Source organism: Babylonia areolata, chromosome 1, assembly GCF_041734735.1.
Source record: "Babylonia areolata isolate BAREFJ2019XMU chromosome 1, ASM4173473v1, whole genome shotgun sequence".
Lineage (NCBI taxonomy): Eukaryota > Metazoa > Mollusca > Gastropoda > Neogastropoda > Buccinidae > Babylonia > Babylonia areolata.
The window spans coordinates 95,845,013-95,872,549 of NC_134876.1; the positions used below are offsets into that span (position 1 = coordinate 95,845,013).

The 27,537-nt window shown below is 42.3% G+C and overlaps 1 protein-coding gene across 4 annotated transcripts; it reads left to right on the forward strand.

The window, feature by feature from the left end:
• Positions 1–12: 12 nt before the first annotated feature.
• Positions 13–27,537, forward strand: LOC143289836 (phosphatidate cytidylyltransferase, photoreceptor-specific-like). 4 transcript variants are annotated; one of them, XR_013056282.1, is made up of 12 exons: positions 13–149; positions 2,229–2,380; positions 4,232–4,328; positions 5,350–5,526; positions 5,972–6,091; positions 7,591–7,673; positions 11,955–12,111; positions 14,599–14,751; positions 18,018–18,149; positions 19,443–19,546; positions 21,264–25,819; positions 25,874–27,537. XR_013056282.1 is itself a non-coding variant. In XM_076599019.1 (11 exons), the coding sequence occupies exons 1-11, from the start codon at positions 93–95 to the stop codon at positions 21,391–21,393; spliced, it is 1,362 nt and encodes a 453-aa protein (XP_076455134.1). In that variant the 5' UTR covers positions 13–92; the 3' UTR covers positions 21,394–26,331. The 4 variants fall into 4 exon arrangements, 1 of the variants encoding a protein (XP_076455134.1); XR_013056283.1 differs by having other exon boundaries at positions 21,264–25,804; positions 25,913–27,537; XR_013056281.1 differs by having other exon boundaries at positions 21,264–25,767; positions 25,820–27,537.

Here is a 27,537-nt window from a genome sequence, read left to right on the forward strand (position 1 = left end):
CAGTGCGAGACCCGCAGGTGCTTGACTGACTTGGCTAGCAGGCTTTCGTTTTGCGATATTTACCAGCCGCCTGGTGATCAAATTTGAGTGCAATGACTGATGTACGACAAAGAGCTCCTCAGGCATCAGCAACGCGACAAGAAGAACTGGTATACTTTGTGTTAGATGCTTGTATACAAGGTATCGCAGCTTCGTTCATATTGCAGCAGTGGTGGATCGATCTAGTTATGTCCCTGCGCATTTTCATTCATAATGAATCGGCATTTATTTTTGTTTTCGGTCACCTTGCGAGCACACAGATAGTGTTTATTATAGCCTGCACTTTTCTGTTTGTAACTGCAGAATCTCTGAAGTTGACTGAACACATCATTATCGATGATTTATGACAATAGAAACCACCATATTCAACGAGGCAGGGTGTCAACATAGAGTTACAAGATACATGTAGCATCACATCAGGAGACAGACAATCTTGATATTGTTTTTGTCCGCACGAAACAGTGCAGTGTGCAGTACTGTCATGATAACTATTTCTTTTGTGTATTGTGGTACCAGCTGTTATGTTTGACCAATGCATTGCCCACGCACTTGTACAGATTGTAGTGATGTCCACACAAACCATAATTTCTCACCAGGTCAATGCACAACGGACACCCGTCTACTGACGATTCTGTGGCCATAGATGGGTGCTAAGTTGTTTTGCATTTCTATATTATATATATCCTCCTATGCTGACAAGGGGGGTAATATTACAAGTAGAATACCAAGTGTCTGCACATGTCAACCAAGATCACTGTCCACCCACCAAACTGCTGGAATTCTGTCTCAAGACAGACATATTTTGTTTTTATTATTTATTGATTCAGAGTTAAATGCTCTAGATCTAGACTCTCAGATATCACACATGTGTGTATGTGAGTACAGTATTGTAAAAATGATTGATTAATATATGTATGTTTAAAACCTGGAGTGAGTAAAACAAGGTTGTCTCTGCTACACTCTTCTGAAACAAGTTGTTTGTATAAGCAGTAATTTATGCACAAGCTGCATATTACTTACAAGTGTATGTGCGTGCGCTCACACACAAACACACACACACACACACACACACACACACAGTGACACACACACACACAGAATGTCTGTGTGTTTGATGATATAAACTGTGTCAGTTTGTGTGTGTGCATGTTGATGTTAGTGAGAAGAAGAGGCATTCATTTTCATTCAACAGTGAACATTTCTTGTTGGAAAATGACAGTGCCATAGAATGGAGAGCACATTGTGTCAGACATATTTGTATTATCTGTATGAGCTTGACTGTTGGGTGTGCTCACATATATCTATCTACCCAATAAAATGATTTTGGTACTGTATATATATATATATATATATATATATATATATATATATACTTTTCTTTAAAAAAAAAAAAAAAGTGGGCTGAATTTAATATAGATAGATGATCAATGGATGAATCACGAAGTCTTCTCTTAAAACTCGCATGTTTGACAGTAACCTTTTGTTAAGAGAAGTTCAGATGCTCAAGAATGACCTTGTCAAGGTTGAAGCAGAAATGTTTTAGTTTGTCTTTGATCAATGATTCTATGTATTCAGGTTCGAGAAAATCAGAAACAGAAACATCATATGTATATAGATAGATAGTGGAGTGATGGTCTAGAGGTAACGCGTCCACATAGGAAGCCAGAGAATCTGAGCACGCTGGTTCGAATCACAGCTCAGCCGCCGATATTTTCTCCCCCTCCACTAGACCTTGAATGGTGGTCTGGATGCTAGTCATTCAGATGAGATGATAAACCGAGGTCCCGTGTGCAGCATGGACTTAGCGCACATAAAAGAACCCACGGCAACAAAAGCATTGTTCCTGGCAAAATTCTGTAGAAAAATCCACTTTAATAGGAAAATCAAATAAAACTGCAAGCGGGAAAAAAATACAAAAAAATGGGTGGTGCTGTAGTATTGCGACACGCTCTCCCTGGGGAAACAGCCTGAATTTCACACAGAAAGATATGTTGTGATAAAAAGAAATACAAATAGAAAATATATATATATATATATATTAATTATGAATTACAGAGAAACCAATACTAATTAGTAATTTCTTACTTTTTGTCGATCTTGAGAGTGTTTATGTTTGTTTTTTGGTCTGTAGTCATACAATCACAATAAAAATTCACCAGCAGTGGTATCAAGTTGTGACTGACTTTCAGAAAGCGTCAGGCGGCGGCCATGCGTCAGAGAGTGAGGAGGATGACATCATCTCACAGCCCCACCTGCATGCTGCGGGGGAGGGAGGGGTGCCCCAGGGGTCTGACAAGACCACAGAGGCCTTGGACAGCGCCCTCAAAGACCTCAACCCTAGGTCTGCACACCTGTGTGATAGTGTGTGTAGAGTACCCTAGGTCTGTGTGATAGTGTGTGTAGAGTACCCTAGGTCTGTGTGATAGTGTATGTAAAGTACCCTAGGTCTGTGTGATGGTGTATGTAAAGTACCCTAGGTCTGTGTGATAGTGTGTGTAGAGTACCCTAGGTCTGTGTAACAGTGTGTGTAGAGTACCCTAGGTCTGCGTGACAGTGTGTGTACAGTACCCTAGGTCTGTGTGGTAGTGTGTGTAGAGTACCCTAGGTCTGTGTGACAGTGTGTGTACAGTACCCTAGGTCTGTGTGATAGTGTGTGTACAGTACCCCAGGTATGTGTGATAGTGTACCTGTGTGAAAGTGTGTAAAGTACCCTAGGTCTGTGTGATAGTGTGTGTACAGTACCCCGGGTCTGTGTGATAGTGTGTGTAGAGTACCCTAGGTCAGCACACCTGTGTGAAAGTGTGTAGAGTACCCTAGGTCTGTGTGATAGTGTGTGTACAGTACCCTAGGTCTGTGTGATAGTGTGTAGAGTACTCCAGGTCTGTGTGGTAGTGTGTGTAGAGTACCCTAGGTCTGAATGCCTGTGTGATAGTGTGTGTAGAGTACCCTAGGTCTGAGTGCCTGTGTGATAGTGTGTGTAGAGTACCCTAGGTCTGAATACCTGTGTTAGTGTGTGTAGAGTACCCTAGGTCTGCACACCTGTGTGATAGTTGTGTAGAGTTCCCTAGGTCTGAATGCCTGTGTGATAGTGTGTGTAGTGTACCCTAGGTCTGAATGCCTGTGTGATAGTGTGTGTAGAGTACCCTAGGTCTGAATGCCCGTGTGATAGTTGTGTAGAGTTCCCTGGGTCTGAATGCCTGTGTGATAGTTGTGTAGAGTTCCCTGGGTCTGAATGCCTGTGTGATAGTTGTGTAGAGTTCCCTAGGTCTGAATGCCTGTGTGATAGTGTGTGTAGTGTACCCTAGGTCTGCACTGCCTGTGTGATAGTGTGTGTAGAGTACCCTAGGTCTGAATTCCTGTGTGATAGTGTATGTAGAGTACCCTAGGTCTGAATGCCTGTGATAGTGTGTGTAGAGTACCTTCCAATACCTCACCCCCAGGTCTGAATGCCTGTTGGATACATATACATTTAGTTTGTGTCTTCAGAAAACATTTTGAAAGTGGCATTATTGAATTATACTGCCATTGTTGATAGTGGGTGTGTGGTGTGTATAATGTGCAGTTGTGTGTGTGTACAGGTGTGTGGTTTGAGTGTACAGGTGTGTGGTGTGTGTGTACAGATGTGTGTGTACAGGTGTGTGGTATGTGTGTACAGGTGTGTGGTGTGTGTGTACAGGTGTGGTATGTGTGTACAGGTGTGTGTGTACAGGTGTGGTGTGTGTGTACAGGTGTGGTGTGTGGACAGGTATGTGGTGTGTGTGTACAGGTGTGGTGTGTGTACAGGTGTGTGGTGTGTGTGTACGGGTGTGTGGTGTGTGTGTACAGGTGTGTGGTGTGTATACAGGTGTGTGGGGTGTGTGTACAGGTGTGTGGTGTGTATACAGGTGTGTGGTGTGTGTGCGCAGGTGTGGTGTGTGTTCAGGTGTGTGGTGTGTGTATAGGTGTGTGTGTGTACAGGTGTGTGGTGTGTGTGTGAACAGGTGTGTGGTGTGTGTATAGGTGTGTGTGTGTATACAGGTGTGGTTTGTGTACAGGTGTGTGGTGTGTGTGTGTGTACAGGTGTTTGGTTTGTATACAGGTATGTGGTGTGTGTGGACAGGTGTGTGGTGTGTGTGTACAGGTGTGTGTGTGTACAGGTGTGTGGTGTGTGTGTACAGGTGTGTGTGTGTACAGGTGTGTGGTGTGTACACAGGTGGAGGAACTGGGTGATCCGTGGCATCTTCACCTGGGTGATGATCCTGGCCTTCATGTTCGTCATATACTGTGGACCTCTGGCCCTGGTGCTTGTGGTGAGGTGTTGGTGGTTACTTTTACTTTCAGTGTACGTGTGTGGATTGGTGCATATATTTGTTTTTATCTTCATATTTGTGGAACTAGTTTTGTTTTCTTCATTTTTGCATAAAAGTTCATTCTGCTTCTGTAAATTTTTATACAAATTTGCTTGCACTTGCTCACGCAGGCTCAGGCACACACACAAACACATGCACACACTGTCATGTGCACACTGCATATTGATACTGTGCACTCACCATGTAAATTCTGTCACTGATATGCATGAATGCACTGTCCATGTAAATTCTGTCACTGATTTGCATGAATGCGCTCAATATGTAAATTATTTGCAATATAATGCACTCATCATTTAAATTCTGTCACTGATTTGCATGAATGCACTCACTGTGTAAATACTGGTACTGATATATATATATATATATGTACTCACCATGTAAGTTCTCTTTGACATGCATGAATGCACGTACCATGTAAATTATGTCCCTGATATACATGAATGCACTCACTATGTAGATTATTTCGCAGTATAATGCAGTCACCATGTAAATTCTGTCCCTAATATATGCATGAATGCACTCACCATGAAAATTCTGTCTCTGATATGCATGAATGCACTCACCATGAAAATTCTGTCTCTGGTATGCATGAATGCACTCACCATGTTACCACACCAGGCATGTAGCATGTTTATACACACTGACACACGAAATTCTAAAAGCATACTGAGTACTTAACCTGTTAATTGCCAAAGAATTTTGGGAGAGGACATCTGAGTGGACAGATCTTAACCAAAGTGACAGTCAGAAGGACAGACAACAGCGCTTTGTGCAGGACATCAGCTGATGTCTCACAGGCACTGTACTGGTTAAAGGTTGTGACATGTGATATCATACCACACGTAATCTTTGTTGTATATTTTGTGATATCATACCACACGTAAGCTTTGTTGTATATTTTCTCTGCATGATACTTAGCCAAACACAACTGATATTATTTTGATTGTGTTCTCTGTCACAGATTTTTGCCCTTCAGATCAAGTGCTTTCACGAAATCATCACCATTGGCTACATTGTGTATCGCTCGCTGAAACTGCCCTGGTTCCGAGCGCTCAGCTGGTACTTTCTGTTCACCTCCAACTTCTTCCTGTTCGGAGAAAGCATGATTGAGTACTTTGGTCTGCTGTTGTCCAGGAGGGTGAGTGGGAAGAATCCTCACTTCTCTGCATGCTACACTGTGTGTATGTGGTCATGGGTATGTGTGTGTATGTGTGCATGAGTGTGTGTACAGTTCCAAAAACAGTGAGTTGGTTTTAGCTCTGACATCATGTCGAATTGTGAAAGGTTTGAACAGATATTTGTTTGAAAATTGGTGTTCGAAGTGTTTTACATTCATACACCTAATTTCATGTCATAACCTGGTTAAAAAATCCTTTTATGTATTACTGTGCAGATGTAATTTTGGCATTTAGTGGATGTTTGACTTTGCAGAAGCCATGGAAATCGCCCTTTATGTAAAATATGTTGATCAGTTGATATTTTGTATGCATTGTGTGCACGATTTTATGTGTTACATTGTGATGTACCAGGTAAAACATGTTGATAAGTTGATATTTCATTTATTTGGTATACTTTATGTGCAGGATTTTCTGCGTTACTTTGTGACGTATCATCGCTTTATCTCCTTCTCTCTGTACGTCGGAGGCTTTGTGGCCTTTGTGTTCAGCCTGGTGAAGAAACACTACCTGAAACAGTTCACCTTGGTGAGTTGACACTTACCTCATGTTTTGACATCAAAGTAAAACTACCTGAAACAGTTCACCTTGGTGAGTTGACACTTACCTCATGTTTTGACATCAAAGTAAAACTACCTGAAACAGTTCACCTTGGTGAGTTGACACTTACCTCACGTTTTGACATCAAAGAAACACTACCTGAAACAGTTCACCTTGGTGAGTTGACTGTTTACCTCACATTTTGACATCAAAGAAACACTACCTGAAACAGTTCACCTTGGTGAGTTAACACTTACCTCATGTTTTGACATCAAAGAAACACTACCTGAAACAGTTCACCTTGGTGAGTTGATACTTACCTCATGTTTTGACATCAAAGAAACACTGCCTGAAACAGTTCACCTTGGTGAGTTGACACTTACCTCATGTTTTGACATCAAAGAAACACTGCCTGAAACAGTTCACCTTGGTGAGTTGATACTTACCTCATGTTTTGACATCAAAGAAACACTACCTGAAACAGTTCACCTTGGTGAGTTGACACTTACCTCATGTTTTGACATCAAAGAAACACTACCTGAAACAGTTCACCTTGGTGAGTTGACACCTCACGTTTTGACATCAAAGAAACACTGCCTGAAACAGTTCACCTTGGTGAGTTGACACTTACCTCATGTTTTGACATCAAAGAAACACTACCTGAAACAGTTCACCTTGGTGAGTTGACTGCTTACTTGACAAAGGGCAAGAAACGGGATGTTGATGTGTTGACAGGATACCCACATCATGTTGATATTTTGACAGGATACCAACATCGTGTTGATGTGTTGACAGTTTGGATACACATTGTGTTGATGTGTTGACAGTTTGGATACGCACATTGTGTTGGTGTGTTGACATGGTGTTGATGTGTTGACATATTGGATACACACATTATGTTGATGTGTTAACAGTTTGGATACACACATTGGATTGATGTGTTGACATGTTGATGTGTTTACTGTTTAATACACATTGTGTTGACATAGTGTTGATATGTTGACAGATTGGGCATACACATAGCATTGATGTGTTGACGGTGGTGTTGATGTGTTGACAGTTTGGATACACACACGTGGTGTTGATGTGTTGACAGTTTGGATACACACATGTGGTGTTGACATGGTGTTGATGTGTTGACAGTTTGGATACACACATGTGGTGTTGATGTGTTGACAGTTTGGATGCACACATGTGGTGTTGATGTGTTGACAGTCAGGATACACAGACGTGGCGTTGATGTGTTGACAGTTTGGATACACACATGTGGTGTTGACATGGTGTTGATGTGTTGACAGTTTGGATACACACATGTGGTGTTGATGTGTTGACAGTTTGGATACACACACATGGTGTTGATGTGTTGACAGTTTGGATACACACCTGTGGTGTTGACAGTGTTCATGTGTTGACAGTCAGGATACACACACGTGGTGTTGATGTGTTGACAGTTTGGATACACACACGTGGTGTTGATGTGTTGACAGTTTGGATACACACACGTGGTGTTGCTGCTGGTGGTGGCCCAGTCTCATCTCATCGTACAGAACGTGTTGGAGGGATTCATATGGTTTGTATTGTGGCTGTTTGTTAGTGGAGGGATACATGTGGTTTGTATTGTGGCTGTATGTTAGTGGAGGGATACATGTGGTTTGTATTGTGGCTGTCTGTTAGTGGAGGGATACATGTGGTTTGTATTGTTGCTGTATGTTAGTGGAGGAATACACGTGGTTTGTATTGTGGCTGTCTGTTAGTGGAGGGATTAATGTGGTTTGTATTGTGGCTGTATGTTAGTGGAGGGATTCATATGGTTTGTATTGTGGCTGTATGTTAGTGGAGGGATGCATGTGGTTTGTATTGTGGCCATATGTTAGTGGAGGGATACATGTGGTTTGTATTGTGGCTGTATGTTAGTGGAAGGATGAATGTGGTTTGTATTGTGGCTGTCTGTTAGTGGAGGGATACATGTGGTTTGTATTGTGGCTGTTTGTTAGTGGAGGGATACATGTGGTTTGTATGTTAGTGGAGGGATACATGTGGTTTGTATTGTGGCTGTATGTTAGTGGAGGGATACATGTGGTTTGTATTGTGGCTGTCTGTTAGTGGAGGGATACATGTGGTTTGTATTGTGGCTGTATGTTAGTGGAGGGATACATGTGGTTTGTATTGTGGCTGTCTGTTAGTGGTGGGATACATTTGGTTTGTATTGTGGCTGTCTGTTAGTGGAGGGATACATGTGGTTTGTATTGTGGCTGTATGTTAGTGGAGGGGTACATGTGGTTTGTATTGTGGCTGTATGTTAGTGGAGGGATTAATGTGGTTTGTATTGTGGCTGTATGTTAGTGGAGGGATATATGTGGTTTGTATTGTGGCTGTATGTTAGTGGAAGGATTAATGTGGTTTGTATTGTAGCTGTATGTTAGTGGAGGGATACATGTGGTTTGTATTGTGGCTGTATGTTAGTGGAGGGATACATGTGGTTTGTATTGTTGCTGTATGTTAGTGGAAGGATTACTGTGGTTTGTATTGTGGCTACCTGTTAGTGGAGGGATACATGTGGTTTGTATTGTGGCTGTATGTTAGTGGAGGGATACATGTGGTTTGTATTGTGGCTGTCTGTTAGTGGAAGGATTAATGTGGTTTGTATTGTGGCTGTATGTTAGTGGAGGGATACATGTGGTTTGTATTGTGGCTGTATGTTAGTGGAGGGATACATGTGGTTTGTATTGTGGCTGTCTGTTAGTGGAAGGATTAATTTGGTGTGTATCGTGGCTGTCTGTTAGTGGAAGGATTAATGTGGTTTGTATTGTGGCTGTATGTTAGTGGAGGGATACATGTGGTTTGTATTGTGGCTGTATGTTAGTGGAGGGATACATGTGGTTTGTATTGTGGCTGTATGTTAGTGGAGGGATACATGTGGTTTGTATTGTGGCTGTATGTTAGTGGAGGGATACATGTGGTTTGTATTGTGGCTGTATGTTAGTCTACACTCAAATGACAAGCCTGGGTTGTGTATGTTTGCATCCACTTATTTATTCCCAGTACATTTCAGCTTAGCTGATCTTGACTTGAATTTTCACTGCCTGTGGGTTTGTTTTTGTTCCTGAGTTTTCCTGTTGTTTTTGTTCAGCCTGAAACATGTTTCCAGTTCTTCATTCCGTGTCAGTTGTTCTTCATGCAAAATGCTGTGAATTAAGCCTTTTTTTTTTTTTTTTTTTTTTTTGTTAATGCATGTTTCGCTACATTACTGATCTCCTATTACAAGCAGTTTTGAAAATGAATGATAGCATTATAAAGGAAAAAAGGTGACAAGATTTTGACTAAAAAAAAAAAAAAAAAAAAAAGCGGGTGGGTGGGGTGGATGTACTAAATTCTTTTTCATATTGATGTTCTTTTATATCTGTCAGTCAGCTCACATTTCTTTGACTCCTTCATTTAACCTACGGTTGAAAAAAAACATATCTAGTGTGTGTTCACGATACATTGCATGAACGTGTTTCAAAGCAAGTTTGATGAGCTTTTGCTTTGATCTCATCACTATTGATGATTCTACTTGTGCAATAACGCAGTTCCTAAAATGGAGGAGAAAAGCATTTGATGGTTACGTTTTGATTGAAACAGTAAACGTGTCATGCCATTATTGACGATTCTACTTGCGCAATAACACAATTTGTAAAACGGCAACAAAACATTCGATGGTTAAGTTTTGATTGAAACAGAAAACATGCCATTGAGTAATGCGACACAAACGTTCAATGCTTGGAACACGGCACTCAAATGGGTTGGTTGATTGGAGCTGAAATGAACTAAATAAAAGAGGGCTGCTCCAGACCCAACATGAATTGGAGACCGTGGTGTCAGGACACATGGAGAGTGGATTGATGCGGAGATGGTAACATTTAGAGAATAGGCAATGCTGACTTAGTGACATTTGTTTTTAACAATTGGAGTTGTCTTTTCCGTCAGTTCCTGGTCTTCTGCAGCATCCTGTGTCTATTTTAGTCACTTCTCTGACCTTTTACCATTGATCACAGTCAGAACTGCTGTCATTCTGTGTGGAAGTAAGTGCTGCTCCTTTTTCCCTGTCAGGGACTGGGTTTCTTGTGTCCTGATCACAGAGGGTGCCTCCACCAACACTTCTTTACAGTCTTAGAATAACACATGTTTTTTGTGCAGTTTGGGTCACTTTTTTTTTTCCTGGTTTGAAATTTGCTGAGTCAGGATAGTAGACCTGCTGACTACAATACTTTCATCATGGATACCACAGAAATGAATTGTATGTTACTGTGCTACATGCTACAGTGATGTGTATGTTACTGTGCTACATGCTACAGTGATGTGTATGTTTCTTTCCTCAGGGTGTTGATGCATTGTCCATGTTCATCTGTAACATAGCTACATGTGTATTTCCCCAGTGTCCATGTTCATCTGTAACATAGCTACATGTGTGTGTTTCCCCAGTGTCCATGTTCATCTGTAACATAGCTACATGTGTGTCTTTCACCTGTGTCCGTGTTCATCTGTAACATAGCCACATATGTGTGTTTCCCCAGTGTCCGTGTTCATCTGTTACATAGCTATATGTGTGTGTTTCCCTAGTGTCTATGTTCATCTGTAACATAGCTATATGTGTGTGTTTCACCAGTGTCTATGTTCATCTGTAACATAGCTATATGTGTGTGTTTCCCTAGTGTCTATGTTCATCTGTAACATAGCTATATGTGTGTGTTTCCCTAGTGTCTATGTTCATCTGTAACATAGCTATATGTGTGTGTTTCCCTAGTGTCTATGTTCATCTGTAACATAGCTATATGTGTGTGTTTCCCTAGTGTCTATGTTCATCTGTAACATAGCTATATGTGTGTGTTTCCCTAGTGTCTATGTTCATCTGTAACATAGCTATATGTGTGTGTTTCCCTAGTGTCTATGTTCATCTGTAACATAGCTATATGTGTGTGTTTCCCTAGTGTCTATGTTCATCTGTAACATAGCTATATGTGTGTGTTTCCCTAGTGTCTATGTTCATCTGTAACATAGCTATATGTGTGTGTTTCCCTAGTGTCTATGTTCATCTGTAACATAGCTATATGTGTGTGTTTCCCTAGTGTCTATGTTCATCTGTAACATAGCTATATGTGTGTGTTTCACCAGTGTCTATGTTCATCTGTAACATAGCTATATGTGTGTGTTTCCCTAGTGTCTATGTTCATCTGTAACATAGCTATATGTGTGTGTTTCACCAGTGTCTATGTTCATCTGTAACATAGCTATATGTGTGTGTTTCCCTAGTGTCTATGTTCATCTGTAACATAGCTATATGTGTGTGTTTCCCTAGTGTCTATGTTCATCTGTAACATAGCTATATGTGTGTGTTTCCCTAGTGTCTATGTTCATCTGTAACATAGCTATATGTGTGTGTTTCCCCGGTGTCTATGTTCATCTGTAACATAGCTATATGTGTGTGTTTCACCAGTGTCTATGTTCATCTGTAACATAGCTATATGTGTGTGTTTCCCTAGTGTCTATGTTCATCTGTAACATAGCTATATGTGTGTGTTTCCCTAGTGTCTATGTTCATCTGTAACATAGCTATATGTGTGTGTTTCCCTAGTGTCTATGTTCATCTGTAACATAGCTATATGTGTGTGTTTCCCTAGTGTCTATGTTCATCTGTAACATAGCTATATGTGTGTGTTTCACCAGTGTCTATGTTCATCTGTAACATAGCTATATGTGTGTGTTTCCCCAGTGTCTATGTTCATCTGTAACATAGCTATATGTGTGTGTTTCCCTAGTGTCTATGTTCATCTGTAACATAGCTATATGTGTGTACATGTGTGTGTTTCCCCAGGGTGTTGGTGCCAGTGTCCATGATCATCTGTAACGACATCATGGCCTACATGTGTGGGTTTTTCTTCGGTAGAACCCCCCTCATCAAACTGTCTCCCAAAAAAACCTGGGAGGGTTTTCTGGGTGGAGGGGTTTTCACCGTCATCTTTGGAGCCATGGTGAGGTCACTGAAGGTGGAGAATTGAACCTTAGATCTGCCAGTTGTTGACTGCTTCTGTGTTGTTGTTGAACAAACAGTTATTCAAAGTAACTTGATAATCTGTTATCAGAGAACTGTTGTTTTTCTTTTTCATGTTTGTAACATCATGACAGCATTTGAGATGTGAGCTGAAGTGTGCATGCAACATAGCTTATAAACTCTTCCAGAAGTCATTCTGTTCATGTCACCATTCAGTTCATAGTACATGCAATGATTGTGTAAATGTGGGTAGCTACCTCTGAGTTCAAAATACCACACATAGAATGACTTGATACACGTAATGGTGTGTGTCAATTCATCAGCATTGTATGAACACAGCAAACATAATTTTACATATCTGGGGGAAGGCTTTTTGAAGATAGCAACTGGACTCGAGCAGACAGCCAGACTCAAAAGACATAAAATGTTACTTGTGTTGATGGATGTCAAACAACTAGATTCAAGCAGACAGCCATGCTTTAAAGGCACATAAAATGGTACTTGTGTTGGTACAACCAAGGTTTGAAAAATAGTGGCATACAGAACATAATTGATACAGAAGTATTTGAAAAGGGTGTTACCAGGTGTGGAATACACAAAGTTTTGTACAGATGTAAAGAGACAGAGGTGTGTTGTTGGAAGAGAGATGTCATCGATGTAGAGACAGGTGTGTTGTTGAGAGAGAAAGGTGATGTGAAGACAGGTGTGTTGTTGAGAGAGAATGGTGATGTGAAGACAGGTGTGTTGTTGAGAGAGAATGGTGATGTGAAGACACAGGTATGTTGTTGAGAGAGAAAGGTGATGTGAAGACACAGGTGTGTTGTTGAGAGAGAAAGGTGTTGTGAAGACAGGTGTGTTGTTGAGAGAGAAAGGTGTTGTGAAGACACAGGTGTGTTGTTGAGAGAGAAAGGTGATGTGAAGACACAGGTGTGTTGTTGAGAGAGAAAGGTGTTGTGAAGACAGGTGTGTTGTTGAGAGAGAAAGGTGATGTGAAGACAGGTGTGTTGGTGAGAGAGAGAAGTGTTGTGAAGACAGGTGTGTTATTGAGAGAGAAAGGTGTTGTGAAGACACAGGTGTGTTGTTGAGAGAGAAAGGTGATGTGAAGACAGGTGTGTTGTTGAGAGAGAAAGGTGATGTGAAGACAGGTGTGTTGTTGAGAAAGAAAGGTGTTGTGAAGACACAGGTGTGTTATTGAGAGAGAAAGGTGATGTGAAGACACAGGTGTGTTGTTGAGAGAGAAAGGTGATGTGAAGACACAGGTGTGTTGTTGAGAGAGAAAGGTGATGTGAAGACACAGGTGTGTTGTTGAAAGAGAAAGGTGATGTGAAGACAGGTGTGTTGTTGAGAAAGAAAGGTGTTGTGAAGACACAGGTGTGTTGTTGAGAGAGAAAGGTGATGTGAAGACACAGGTGTTTTGTTGAAAGAGAAAGGTGATGTGAAGACAGGTGTGTTGTTGAGAAAGAAAGGTGTTGTGAAGACACAGGTGTGTTGTTGAGAGAGAAAGGTGATGTGAAGACACAGGTGTGTTGTTGAAAGAGAAAGGTGATGTGAAGACAGGTGTGTTGTTGAGAAAGAAAGGTGTTGTGAAGACACAGGTGTGTTATTGAGAGAGAAAGGTGATGTGAAGACACAGGTGTGTTGTTGAGAGAGAAAGGTGTTGTGAAGACACAGGTGTGTTGTTGAGAGAGAAAGGTGATGTGAAGACACAGGTGTGTTGTTGAGAGAGAAAGGTGTTGTGAAGACACAGGTGTGTTGTTGAGAGAGAAAGGTGATGTGAAGACAGGTGTGTTGGTGAGAGAGAGAAGTGTTGTGAAGACAGGTGTGTTATTGAGAGAGAAAGGTGTTGTGAAGACACAGGTGTGTTGTTGAGAGAGAAAGGTGATGTGAAGACAGGTGTGTTGTTGAGAGAGAAAGGTGTTGTGAAGACACAGGTGTGTTATTGAGAGAGAAAGGTAATGTGAAGACACAGGTGTGTTGTTGAAAGAGAAAGGTGATGTGAAGACACAGGTGTGTTGTTGAGAGAGAAAGGTGATGTGAAGACACAGGTGTGTTGTTGAAAGAGAAAGGTGATGTGAAGACAGGTGTGTTGTTGAGAGAGAAAGGTGATGTGAAGACAGGTGTGTTGTTGAAAGAGAAAGGTGATGTGAAGACAGGTGTGTTGTTGAGAGAGAAAGGTGATGTGAAGACAGGTGTGTTGTTGAGAGAGAAAGGTGATGTGAAGACAGGTGTGTTGTTGAAAGAGAAAGGTGATGTGAGGACACAGGTGTGTTGTTGAGAGAGAAAGGTGATGTGAAGACAGGTGTGTTGTTGAGAAAGAAAGGTGATGTGAAGACACAGGTGTGTTGTTGAAAGAGAAAGGTGATGTGAAGACAGGTGTGTTGTTGAGAGAGAAAGGTGATGTGAAGACACAGAGAAAGGTGTGCAATGCAAACAAAGCAAACGGTGTAAAGATCCAGGTGTGTTTCAGCTGTCCTACCTGATGGCGCAGTACGACTACTTTGTGTGCCCGGTGGGTTACGACGACGTCAATGACCACATCTCCATGGAGTGTGAACGCTCCCCCACCTTCACCCTCACCCAGTACCATCTGCCAGAAACCATCCGCGCCATCTGCTCTCTGGTAACTCATCTGTCAGGGTCATCTGTAGGTGATGTCCTGTGTCGTCCTGTTTGTCAGGTGTGGTCCTGTCTGTCAGGTGTGGTCCTGTCTGTCAGGTGTGGGAGTGCTGTGTGGTCCTGTTGTCAGGTGTGGTCCTGTCTGTCAGGTGTGGTCCTGTCAGGTGTGGGAGTGCTGTGTTGTCCTGTTGTCAGGTGTGGTCCTGTCTGTCAGGTGTGATCCTGTCTGTCAGGTGTGGGAGTGCTGTGTGGTCCTGTCTGTCAGGTGTAGTCCTGTCTGTCAGGTGTGGGAGTGCTGTGTGGTCCTGTCTGTCAGGTGTGGGAGTGCTGTGTGGTCCTGTCTGTCAGGTGTGGTCCTGTCTGTCAGGTGTGGGAGTGCTGTGTTGTCCTGTCTGTCAGGTGTGGGAGTGCTGTGTTGTCCTGTTGTCAGGTGTGGGAGTGCTGTGTGGTCCGGTCTGTCAGGTGTTGTCCTGTCTGTCAGGTGTGGGAGTGCTGTGTTGTCATGTCTGTCAGGTGTGGGAGTGCTGTGTTGTCCTGTTGTCAGGTGTGGGAGTGCTGTGTGGTCCGGTCTGTCAGGTGTTGTCCTGTCTGTCAGGTGTGGGAGTGCTGTGTTGTCATGTCTGTCAGGTGTGGGAGTGCTGTGTGGTCCTGTCTGTCAGGTGTGGGAGTGCTGTGTGGTCCTGTCTGTCAGGTGTGGGAGTGCTGTGTGGTCCTGTCTGTCAGGTGTAGTCCTGTCTGTCAGGTGTGGGAGTGCTGTGTTGTCCTGTCTGTCAGGTGTGGGAGTGCTGTGTTGTCCTGTTGTCAGGTGTGGGAGTGTTGTGTTGTCCTGTCTGTCAGGTGTTGTCCTGTCTGTCAGGTGTGGGAGTGCTGTGTTGTCCTGTCTGTCAGGTGTGGGAGTGTTGTGTTGTCCTGTCTGTCAGGTGTTGTCCTGTCTGTCAGGTGTGGGAGTGCTGTGTTGTCCTGTCTGTCAGGTGTGGGAGTGCTGTGTTGTCCTGTCTGTCAGGTGTGGGAGTGCTGTGTGGTCCTGTCTGTCAGGTGTTGTCCTGTCTGTCAGGTGTGGGAGTGCTGTGTGGTCCTGTCTGTCAGGTGTGGGAGTGTTGTGTTGTCCTGTCTGTCAGGTGTTGTCCTGTCTGTCAGGTGTGGGAGTGTTGTGTGGTCCTGTCTGTCAGGTGTTGTCCTGTCTGTCAGGTGTGGGAGTGCTGTGTTGTCCTGTCTGTCAGGTGTGGGAGTGCTGTGTGGTCCTGTCTGTCAGGTGTGGGAGTGCTGTGTTGTCCTGTCTGTCAGGTGTGGGAGTGCTGTGTTGTCCTGTCTGTCAGGTGTGGGAGTGCTGTGTGGTCCTGTCTGTCAGGTGTGGGAATGCTGTGTTGTCCTGTCTGTCAACTGTGATGTTCCCATCTCTCCATTGTTGTTTGATGTTCACTGTCATCAGCAGCAAGATGTGTGTTAACAACTGTGAAGTTCCCATCTGTCCATTCTTTCCATTGATGAAGTCATACATGTGAAGGGAAGCAACCCAATGTGTATAATTGAAGGGTGGCTTCCCTTTTGATGGCTTCACAATGTGAGGATTGCAGACTGACTGATCAAAAAGATGCTGTGTGCTGTGCTGTGAACAGTGTGGACATGTGTTCCCTGTTCACAGACCATCCCCCCAGGCTGACAGGACCACACTGTTGGCATGGACTTGGTCAACACTGTGCTGTTGTACAGGCCTGCTTGGGTTTCCTTCAAACCTTGTGTTGAAATAGTGCTTGTCAGTTGTGTTTTTGGTGTTTTTGGTGGGTCTACTTCAAACCTTGTGTTGAAATAGTGCTTGTCAGTTGTGTTTTTGGTGTTTTTGGTGGGTCTACTTCAAACCTTGTGTTGAAATAGTGCTTGTCAGTTGTGTTTCTGGTGGGTTTACTTCAAACGTTGTGTTGAAATAGTGCTTGTCAGTTGTGTTTCTGGTGGGTTTACTTCAAACCTTGTGTTGAAATAGTGCATGTCAGTTGTGTTTTTGGTGGGTCTACTTCAAACCTTGTGTTGAAATCGTGCTTGTCAGTTGTGTTTTTGGTGGGTTTACTTCAAACCTTGTGTTGAAATAGTGCATGTCAGTTGTGTTTCTGGTGGGTTTACTTCAAACCTTGTGTTGAAATAGTGCATGTCAGTTGTGTTTCTAGTGGGTCTACCTCAAACCTTGTGTTGAAATAGTGCATGTCAGTTGTGTTTCTAGTGGGTCTACCTCAAACCTTGTGTTGAAATAGTGCATGTCAGTTGTGTTTCTGGTGGGTTTACTTCAAACCTTGTGTTGAAATAGTGCATGTCAGTTGTGTTTCTGGTGGGTCTATTTCAAACCTTGTGTTGAAATAATGCATGTCAGTTGTGTTTCTGGTGGGTCTATTTCAAACCTTGTGTTGAAATAGTGCATGTCAGTTGTGTTTCTGTTGGGTTTACTTCAAACCTTGTGTTGAAATAGTGCATGTCAGTTGTGTTTCTGGTGGGTCTACTTCAAACCTTGTGTTGAAATAGTGCTTGTCAGTTGTGTTTCTGGTGGGTTTACTTCAAACCTTGTGTTGAAATAGTGCATGTCAGTTGTGTTTCTAGTGGGTCTACCTCAAACCTTGTGTTGAAATAGTGCATGTCAGTTGTGTTTCTAGTGGGTCTACCTCAAACCTTGTGTTGAAATAGTGCATGTCAGTTGTGTTTCTGGTGGGTTTACTTCAAACCTTGTGTTGAAATAGTGCATGTCAGTTGTGTTTCTGGTGGGTCTATTTCAAACCTTGTGTTGAAATAATGCATGTCAGTTGTGTTTCTGGTGGGTTTACCTCAAACCTTGTGTTGAAATCGTGCTTGTCAGTTGTGTTTTTGGTGGGTCTACTTCAAACCTTGTGTTGAAATAGTGCTTGTCAGTTGTGTTTCTGGTGGGTCTACTTCAAACCTTGTGTTGAAATAGTGCATGTCAGTTGTGTTTCTAGTGGGTCTACCCAGGGTGGTGTTGATTTGCTCCTTTGTGTGATGATGATGATGATGATGATGATGATGATGATGATGGTGTTTCAGGTGGGTCTACCCGGAGTGGTGTGGATGTACCCCTTTGTGTGATGATGATGTTGATGATGATGATGATGGTGTTTCAGGTGGGTCTACCCGGAGTGGTGTGGATGTACCCCTTTGTGTGATGATGATGTTGATGATGATGATGATGGTGTTTCAGGTGGGTCTACCCGGAGTGGTGTGGATGTACCCCTTTGTGTGATGATGATGATGATGATGATGATGATGGTGTTTCAGGTGGGTCTACCCGGAGTGGTGTGGATGTACCCCTTTGTGCTTCACTCTGTGTCAATGTCCATCTTTGCCTCCCTCATCGGTCCTTTTGGAGGATTCTTCGCCAGTGGATTTAAACGGGCCTTTAAAATCAAGGTGGGTCTGGTTTCATGCAGGTGCTGTCTTCTTTCGTTTTATTTTCATTTTCAATACAATAATGATAATGATGAAGACAGTAATAAGGGATACCTGTTGAGTGCTTTCCTGCTTTATGATGACAATTACTGTGGGGACACATTGCTGTTTTTACTGACACTGACCCTGTGGTGACAGGACTTTGGGGACACATTGCTGTTTTTACTGACACTGTGTGATGACAGGACCGTGGGGACACATTGCTGTTTTTACTGACAGTGTGTGATGACAGGACCGTGGGGACACTGCTGTTTTTACTGACAGTGTGTGATGACAGGACTGTGGGGACACATTGCTGTTTTTACTGACAGTGTGTGATGACAGGACCGTGGGGACACATTGCTGTTTTTACTGACACTGACAGTGTGTGATGACAGGACTTTGGGGACACATTGCTGTTTTTACTGACACTGACAGTGTGTGATGACAGGACTGTGGGGACACATTGCTGTTTTTACTGACACTGTCACTGTGTGATGACAGGACTTTGGGGACACATTGCTGTTTTTACTGACACTGTGTGATGACAGGACTGTGGGAACACATTGCTGTTTTTACTGACACTGACAGTGTGTGATGACAGGACTGTGGGGACACATTGCTGTTTTTACTGACACTGACAGTGTGTGATGACAGGACTGTGGGGACACATTGCTGTTTTTACTGACACTGTCACTGTGTGATGACAGGACTTTGGGGACACATTGCTGTTTTTACTGACACTGTGTGATGACAGGACTGTGGGGACACATTGCTGTTTTTACTGACACTGACACTGTGTGATGACAGGACTGTGGGGACGCATTGCTGTTTTTACTGACACTGACACTGTGTGATGACAGGACTGTGGGGACGCATTGCTGTTTTTACTGACACTGTGTGATGACAGGACTTTGGGGACACATTGCTGTTTTTACTGACACTGACACTGTGTGATGACAGGACTGTGGGGACGCATTGCTGTTTTTACTGACACTGTGTGATGACAGGACTTTGGGGACACATTGCTGTTTTTACTGACACTGACACTGTGTGATGACATGACTGTGGGGACACATTGCTGTTTTTACTGACACTGACACTGTGTGATGACAGGACTTTGGGGACACATTGCTGTTTTTACTGACACTGACAGTGTGTGATGACAGGACTTTGGGGACACATTGCTGTTTTTACTGACACTGTCACTGTGTGATGACAGGACTTTGGGGACACATTGCTGTTTTTACTGACACTGTCACTGTGTGATGACAGGACTTTGGGGACACCATTCCAGGCCATGGGGGCATTGTGGATCGCTTTGACTGTCAGTTCCTGATGGCCAGCTTTGTCCATGTCTACAACTCCAGCTTCATCAAGTCAGTCAGCCACTTGTGCCCTCTCTTTAACAGTACTGTGCCCTCTCTTCAGCAGTACTGTGCCCTCTCTTTTACTGTGCCCTCTCTTCAGCAGTACTGTGCCCTCTCTTCAACAGTACTGTGCCCTCTCTTTTACTGTGCCCTCTCTTCAGCAGTACTGTGCCCTCTCTTCAGCAGTACTGTGCCCTCTCTTCAACAGTACTGTGCCCTCTCTTCAGCAGTACTGTGCCCTCTCTTTTACTGTGCCCTCTCTTCAACAGTACCAAATTATGGAAATGAATGATATACTTGAACGCACATTTTTGATAGAAATGAATGATACGCTTTGACACACGTTTTTGATATAAATGAATGATATTTTTTGACACGTTTTTAATGGAAATGAATTATTTACTTGCGTTTTTGATAGAAATGAATGATATTATTTGACACACATTTTTGATAGAAATGAATGATATTCTTTGACACATGTTTTTAATGGAAACGAGTTATTTGACGCACGTTTTTAATGGAGATGAATTATTTACTTTGTCAAATGTTTTTACTTTGACACAGGTTTTTAATGGAAACAGATGATTTACTTTGACACATGTTTTTAATGGAAATGAATGATATACTTGAAAACTTGTTTTAATGGAAACAAATTGTTTACTTTTGACACTCATTTTTAATGAAAATAAATGTTTTTTTCTGACACAGATTTTTAATGAAAATAAATTATTTACTTTGACACAGGTTTTTAATAAAAATGAGTTATTTACTTTGACACAGACTTATAACCATGTGACTGGCAAACCTTAGTGAACTGGTATCTTCTTATGTGAGTTTGAAAGACAGTGGCTACTTTTGGGGGATTTATCGGTGTAATTGATCTTACGGAACAAACGTAATGCAGTCCTTGATCTTACTGAACAAACATCCTTGATCTTACTGAACTAATGTAATGTAGTCCTCCATCTTATCGAACAAACATCCTTGATCTTACTGAACAAACATCCTTGATCTTACTGAACTAACGTAATGCAGTCCTTGATCTTACTGAACTAATGTAATGCAATCCTTGATCTTACTGAACAAACATCCTTGATCTTACTGAACTAATGTAATGCAGTCCTTGATCTTACTGAACAAACATCCTTGATCTTACTGAACTAATGTAATGTAGTCCTTCATCTTATCGAACAAACATCCTTGATCTTACTGAACAAACGTCCTTCATCTTACTGAACTAACGTAATGCAATCCTTCATCTTACTGAACTAATGTAATGCAGTCCTTGGAGGAAGAAGTCCAGATACAGAATGGTGACTGACACCCTGACCTGTAAGCTGTGTCTGATCTCTGTGAGGTGACAGCCCTTCACTGACATCCTGACCTGTAAGCTGTGTCTGATCTCTGTGAGGTGACAGCCCTTCGCTGACATCCTGACCTGTAAGCTGTGTCTGATCTCTGTGAGGTGACAGCCCTTCACTGACATCCTGACCTGTAAGCTGTGTCTGATCTCTGTGAGGTGACAGCCCTTCACTGACACCCTGACCTGTAAGCTGTCTGATCTCTGTGAGGTGACAGCCCTTCACTGACACCCTGACCTGTAAGCTGTGTCTGATCTCTGTGAGGTGACAGCCCTTCACTGACACCCTGACCTGTAAGCTGTGTCTGATCTCTGTGAGGTGACAGCCCTTCACTGACACCCTGACCTCTAAGTTCTGTTGTGCAGGGTGCCCAACATCCAGAAGCTGTTACAGAACATCCTGATGTTACCTGCAGAGGACCAGGTGAGACTGTTACACCTGCTTCAGGAAAAACTGTTGGCTGCTGGGCTGGTGCTGAACAACACCCTGACGTGATTCACTGTCTGTACACCACACACTGTCCTCTCTCTGTCAGGGGACACATCGACAATCTGAACACTGTACTCTGAACAACACCCTGACGTGATTCACCGTCTGTACACTACACACTGTCCTCTCTCTGTCAGGGGACACATCGACAATCTGAACACTGTACTCTGAACAACACCCTGACGTGATTCACCGTCTGTACACTACACACTGTCCTCTCTCTGTCAGGGGACACATCGACAATCTGAACACTGTACTCTGAACAACACCCTGACGTGATTCACCGTCTGTACACTACACACTGTCCTCTCTCTGTCAGGGGACACATCGACAATCTGAACACTGTACTCTGAACAACACCCTGACGTGATTCACCGTCTGTACACCACACACTGCCCTCTCTGTCAGGGGACACAATCTGACCACTCCTCTCTTAACTCACCTTCCTTGTGGTCTTGTCAGCAGGGTCATTATTGGTATTATTCTTCATTATCATTATTGTTGTTTTTGTTACACAGCTTTTGAGACAGACTTGAAAGTTTAGAGATTTAATGTCATTAATGTTTTGTTGTTGGGTTTTTTTGTTGTTGTTTTTATTATTAAGAAGATTTTTAGACAAAAATGTATGATGTAATGACATTTATGAAACAGAAGTGTCAGTATCACAGTCAGTCTTATGACTTACATCTGGTGCAGAAGTGGTCAATATTTGTACATCTCTTCTAGTGCCAGAAACACCTGGACAACTTAAGCAAAAGTTTAAAGTAAAATAACTGATAATAACTGTACAGTTATTAAAGTCTTGGAACTGTTTATTTGTAAGTGATTAAATGACTGCAGTATTTGAATTCATAAACTGTTGTGTTTTTTTGTTTGTTTTTTCATTAAGTGACTGGATTTGTTTAAGTTCAGAAACTGTGTATCTTGCAGGTCAAAAAGCACAGCTGTTATTTGAAATGTGTCATTTTCACCATCTGTGGGTGTGACATGTCAGCTGTTTCTTTTCATGGTCTGAACTTAAAGACTATTAATCTAAACAGATTCTGTTATTTTCATGTTGATATTCCTTTCATGAACTGTGAGTGAAGGTAGTTTGAGGAATCGAGTCTCTGATTTTAATGGAAAAATCTCATTGGTTTTTTTTTTCTTTTTCCTTATTTCATGGAGCGTATTTGATATCTGTCATCTACACAGACTGTGTGTGTCAAACTTCTGTCATCTATTTAGTTCAGTCTAAATCAGCACTTTATAGAGTGTTGTGTGAATTTCACTTTGTTGTTGCCACCTTGTTAGGGAAAACACTGGTAAATATAATGTGTTCCTTGTTAGGGAAAAACACTGGTAAATATAATGTGTTCCTTAGGGAAAACACTGGTAAATATAATGTGTTCCTTGTTAGGGAAAACACTTGTGACAAAGTAGCTGCTGCCACAGAAAAAGAAGTTTGCAGGTGGTGGGTGGGATGAGTGACTTCCCTGAAAGAAGTTTGGCCGTGGTGGGTGGGATGAGTGATTTCCCCTGAAAGAAGTTTTCAGGTGGTGGGTGGGATGAGTGATTTCCCCTGAAAGAAGTTTTCGGGTGGTGGGTGGGATGAGTGATTTCCCCTGAAAGAAGTTTGGCCGTGGTGGGTGGGATGAGTGACTTCCCCTGAAAGAAGTTTGGCCGTGGTGGTTGGGATGAGTGACTTCCCTGAAAGAAGTTTGCAGGTGGTGGTTGGGATGAGTGATTTCCCCTGAAAGAAGTTTGCAGTGGTGGTTGGGATGAGTGACTTCCCCTGTCACCTGCTGTGCCACTTGCATCAGTCGGGTATCAGTGCAACACAAAACCACAAGCTGCTTTGTTTATGTACGTGTATTTATTTGGTTAGCCAATGAAAATCTGGTTCCCCATTCTTTACGTTCAGTTTGTATATTATGTGTATGTCTATTGTTGATCAAATGGACATGCAGTTTAAATTGGTAACATTGCATTGCATGATCAAATATTTAGAGCTTACTGCCATGTATCTTAATTTTACTGCTTCCCGTTAATAGTTCTAGCAGCGTTGATTTCAGATTTATGTAAGAACATTGTATTCCATGGTAATGTGTAACATTAAAATTCAGCATCTAATTTGTCACTGGAAATGATGTTAACAGCCTCTGTATTGTGAGCTGTGTAAACTGTAATTCACACGGAAGGAACATGTGTATTGCTGTCATCCTATGATGACTGAATATCATTTTGGGTTTTGGGCCATGTTTCACTGTCTGAAGTAATGAACCATGATATATGATGAAGGAATAACACAGTGTGTTTTGGGCCATGTTTCACTGTCTGAAGTAATGAACCATGATATATGATGAAGGAATAACACAGTGTGTTTTGGGCCATGAAGTGATGAGCCATGCCAAAGAGAACTGTAACCCAGTGTACCACTGACCGACAGAAGACATAATGTTTGCATTCTTTTCATCACGCATTTTCTTTGGGTATGTTATCTATTCAGCATTCGTGAAAGTGCATGGGCATCGCATTTCAGTGTGTGTGTCTAATGAACCATGAGTTTCTTGATTCTGAGCTACAGCATCAGTGTGTCAAAGAGAGTCAAGCATAGTTCAGAACAGATAGACATGTCCATGTAGTCACTATGTCAGACAGTGAAGTGTGGTTCAGAACAGATAGACATGTCCATGTAGTCACCATGTCAGACAGTGAAGTGTGGTTCAGAACAGATAGACATGTCCACATAGTCACCATGTCAGACAGTGAAGTGTGGTTCAGAACAGATAGACATGTCCATGTAGTCACCATGTCAGACAGTGAAGTGTGGTTCAGAACAGATAGACATGTCCATGTAGTCACCATGTCAGACAGTGAAGTGTGGTTCAGAACAGATAGACATGTCCATGTAGTCACCATGTCAGACAGTGAAGTGTGGTTCAGAACAGATAGACATGTCCATGTAGTCACCATGTCAGACAGTGAAGTGTGGTTCAGAACAGATAGACATGTCCATGTAGTCAACATGCAGTTCACTGGTTGTGGTCAGAGGAATTGGTCACAAACACCAAACAACTCACATCTTTACAGGTCCAAATCTCACTCAGCAGCACACTCTCAGAACTATAGATCTCTGTTTAGTTTTTACATTTTGTTGGTGTGTTTCAGGTTTGCTTTCTCAGCCATCAGTTCATGTGTGTGACAATCTCAGCCATCAGTTCATGTGTGTGACAATCTCAGCCATCAGTTCATGTGTGTGACAACGTATGCCAGCAGTGATTGTGTTGTTTCATGTGTGTATTGTGTCATGCAGTGATGTGTGTTGTGTCAAGTATGTATTGTGTCATGCAGTGATGTGTGTTGTGTCAAGTATGTATTGTGTCATGCAGTGATGTGTGTTGCGTCAGGTATGTATTGTGTCATGCAGTGATGTGTGTTGTGTCATGTGTGTATTGTGTCACACAGTGATGTGTGTGTTGCATCATGTGTGTAGTGTGTCATGCAGAGGTGTGTGTTGTGTCATGTGCGTATTGTGTCACACAGTGATGTGTGTGTTGTGTCATGTGTGTATCATGTCACGCAGTGATGTGTGTGTTGTGTCATGTGTGTATTGTGTCACACAGTGATGTGTGTGTTGTGTCATGTGTGTATTGTGTCACACAGTGATGTGTGTGTTGTGTCATGCAGTGATGCATGTATTGTGTCATGCAGTGATGTGTGTGTTGCGTCATGTTTGTATCATGTCACGCAGTGATGTGTGTGTTGTGTCATGTGTGTATTGTGTCTTGCAGTGATGTATGTGTTGTGTCATACAGTGATGTGTGTGTTGTGTCTTGCAGTGATATGTGAGTTGTGTGGTGCAGTGATGTCTGTGTTGTGTCATGCAGTGATGTGTGAGTTGTGTCATGCAGTGATGTCTGTGTTGTGTCATGCAGTGATGTCTGTGTTGTGTCATGCAGTGATGTCTGTGTTGTGTCATGCAGTGATGTCTGTGTTGTGTTATGCAGTGATGTCGGTGTTGTGAAGAGAAGGGTGGTGGTACATCTGGCTTATCTGCTGGTCAGCTGAGCTGGACACCAATGTAACCTGCATAGTTCACAGTGTGTGTGCATTGTATGCATTTGTCTGGTGGTGACTGGGATATTGCAGTGTGTGGTGGATGCACAGATGCTGTATGGATAGGTGGTGACAGGGATTTTGCAGTGTGTGGTCAGTGCACAGATGCTCTATGGATAGGTGGTGACTGGGATATTGCAGTGTGTGGTCAGTGCACAGATGCTCTATGGATAGGTGGTGACTGGGATATTGCAGTGTGTGGTCAATGCACAGATGCTGTATGGATAGGTGGTGACTGGGATATTGCAGTGTGTGGTCAGTGCACAGATGCTGTATGGATAGGTGGTGACTGGGATATTGCAGTGTGGTCACTGCACAGGTGCTGTATGGATAGGTGGTGACTGGGATATTGCAGTGTGTGGTGGATGCACAGATGCTGTATGGATAGGTGGTGACTGGGATATTGCAGTGTGTGGTGGATGCACAGATACTGTATGGATAGGTGGTGACTGCTTGGTGGAGGTTTTTGCAGCTTGTGTTGAGAAAAGGGTGTTATCTCTCTCCGGATGAAGGAATGCATGAGCATTCCTACATAAAATGTATTCGGTTTCAGACGACGGAATGGAATAGCATTTTCAAGAAATAAAAATCCATCACGTGCTGTATACGTGATTTTGTGATTAGCCAAGCAGAGTGCGCTATTCTGGGTCACTCCACAATCGAATGGTATGATTGGCCAGCCTGCCATGTGTGGCCCGTCTCGCACACACGCTGACAAAGTCACTGACCGGTCATCTGCTCACGTGCCAACCTGTTAGCAAAGCGGGCTCTTCTCAAAATATTGTGGAGCGAACAAGGCAGCAGCAGCAACGTTTTAGTGTTGCCAAAGTACTTGAAATCCTACAAACTGAAGGGTCGGACATTGAAGAGGTGGATAATAACGAAGAAGAAAGTGAATTTAATGCAGAAAGCAAGCATGGGTATGGTGATTCGGGGTGAAAAATTGGCATTATTTTCTACATGTGGCAAAACTGTAAAAATAAGATGAGAAATTTGATTTTTTTTTTTTTTTTTTTTTTATGTAGTAGCTCAATACGTAATAAACCAGTTCTGAAAGTTTCATTTTCTTACTCTGCATTTTGTATTTTTTGTAATTTTTTCCCAAACCCTTACAAATGGGCCGTCTGTGGGGAAAAGCAAGGGAGAAAACTTGTCGTCCCGAGTGAGTTAAAAGATCTCAGTGATAGGATTTGGTTTACTCTGGATCAGTTGTAGGACAATCTGTACGGTGACACATTGTTTCAAAGTCTTGTCTGTTGCTTGTTGTCGTTATGTTCTTAATCATCGAGGCATACTGTTTTGTTAGAAACACATAAAGGTACATATGCACACACCTTAGCACACGCTCATTTTTGTACACACACACATATAATTTTACTTAATATGAAACTTCATGTTCTTGTACTTGTGTGATAATGAAAATGTTTTCAAAGACATGTGTTCATATGATAGTACATTAGCTGATAACATGTTTTGTCTTGGTGTTACCGTTGTATATAGATATATACACTTGTATACATATTATATTTATGAATGTTTTCATGTGATAATACAATAGCTGATAACATGTTTCGTCTTGGTGTTACTGTTGTGTCTATTGATACATATTATATTTATGAATGTGTTCATATGATGGCACAATAGCTGATAACACATTCTGTCTTGGTGGTACTGTTGTGTCTATAGATATATGCACATATGAGGTATATATTATATATTTATGAATATGTTTAAATGTATAACTAGTACATGTGTTACATTAATGTAAATGTTTACTTTTTTTACTATCACGGTACTTTTTTTGCAGTTATATACACTGCTTTTATGGTTGGAAGCCACTATATATATTTCCACAATTACTTTTGTGGCTTTACGTTTGTCATTTTACCAGCAAAGATCTGGCTTCACAGCTTCAGCACCTTGAAATCTCAGCTGTCACGTTCCCACAATTTGGTATTGCCATGCATCTCCCCTCCTTATTTGGTATTGCCATGCACCTCCCTTATTTGGTATTGTCATGCACCTCCCTTATTTGGTATTGTCATGCACCTC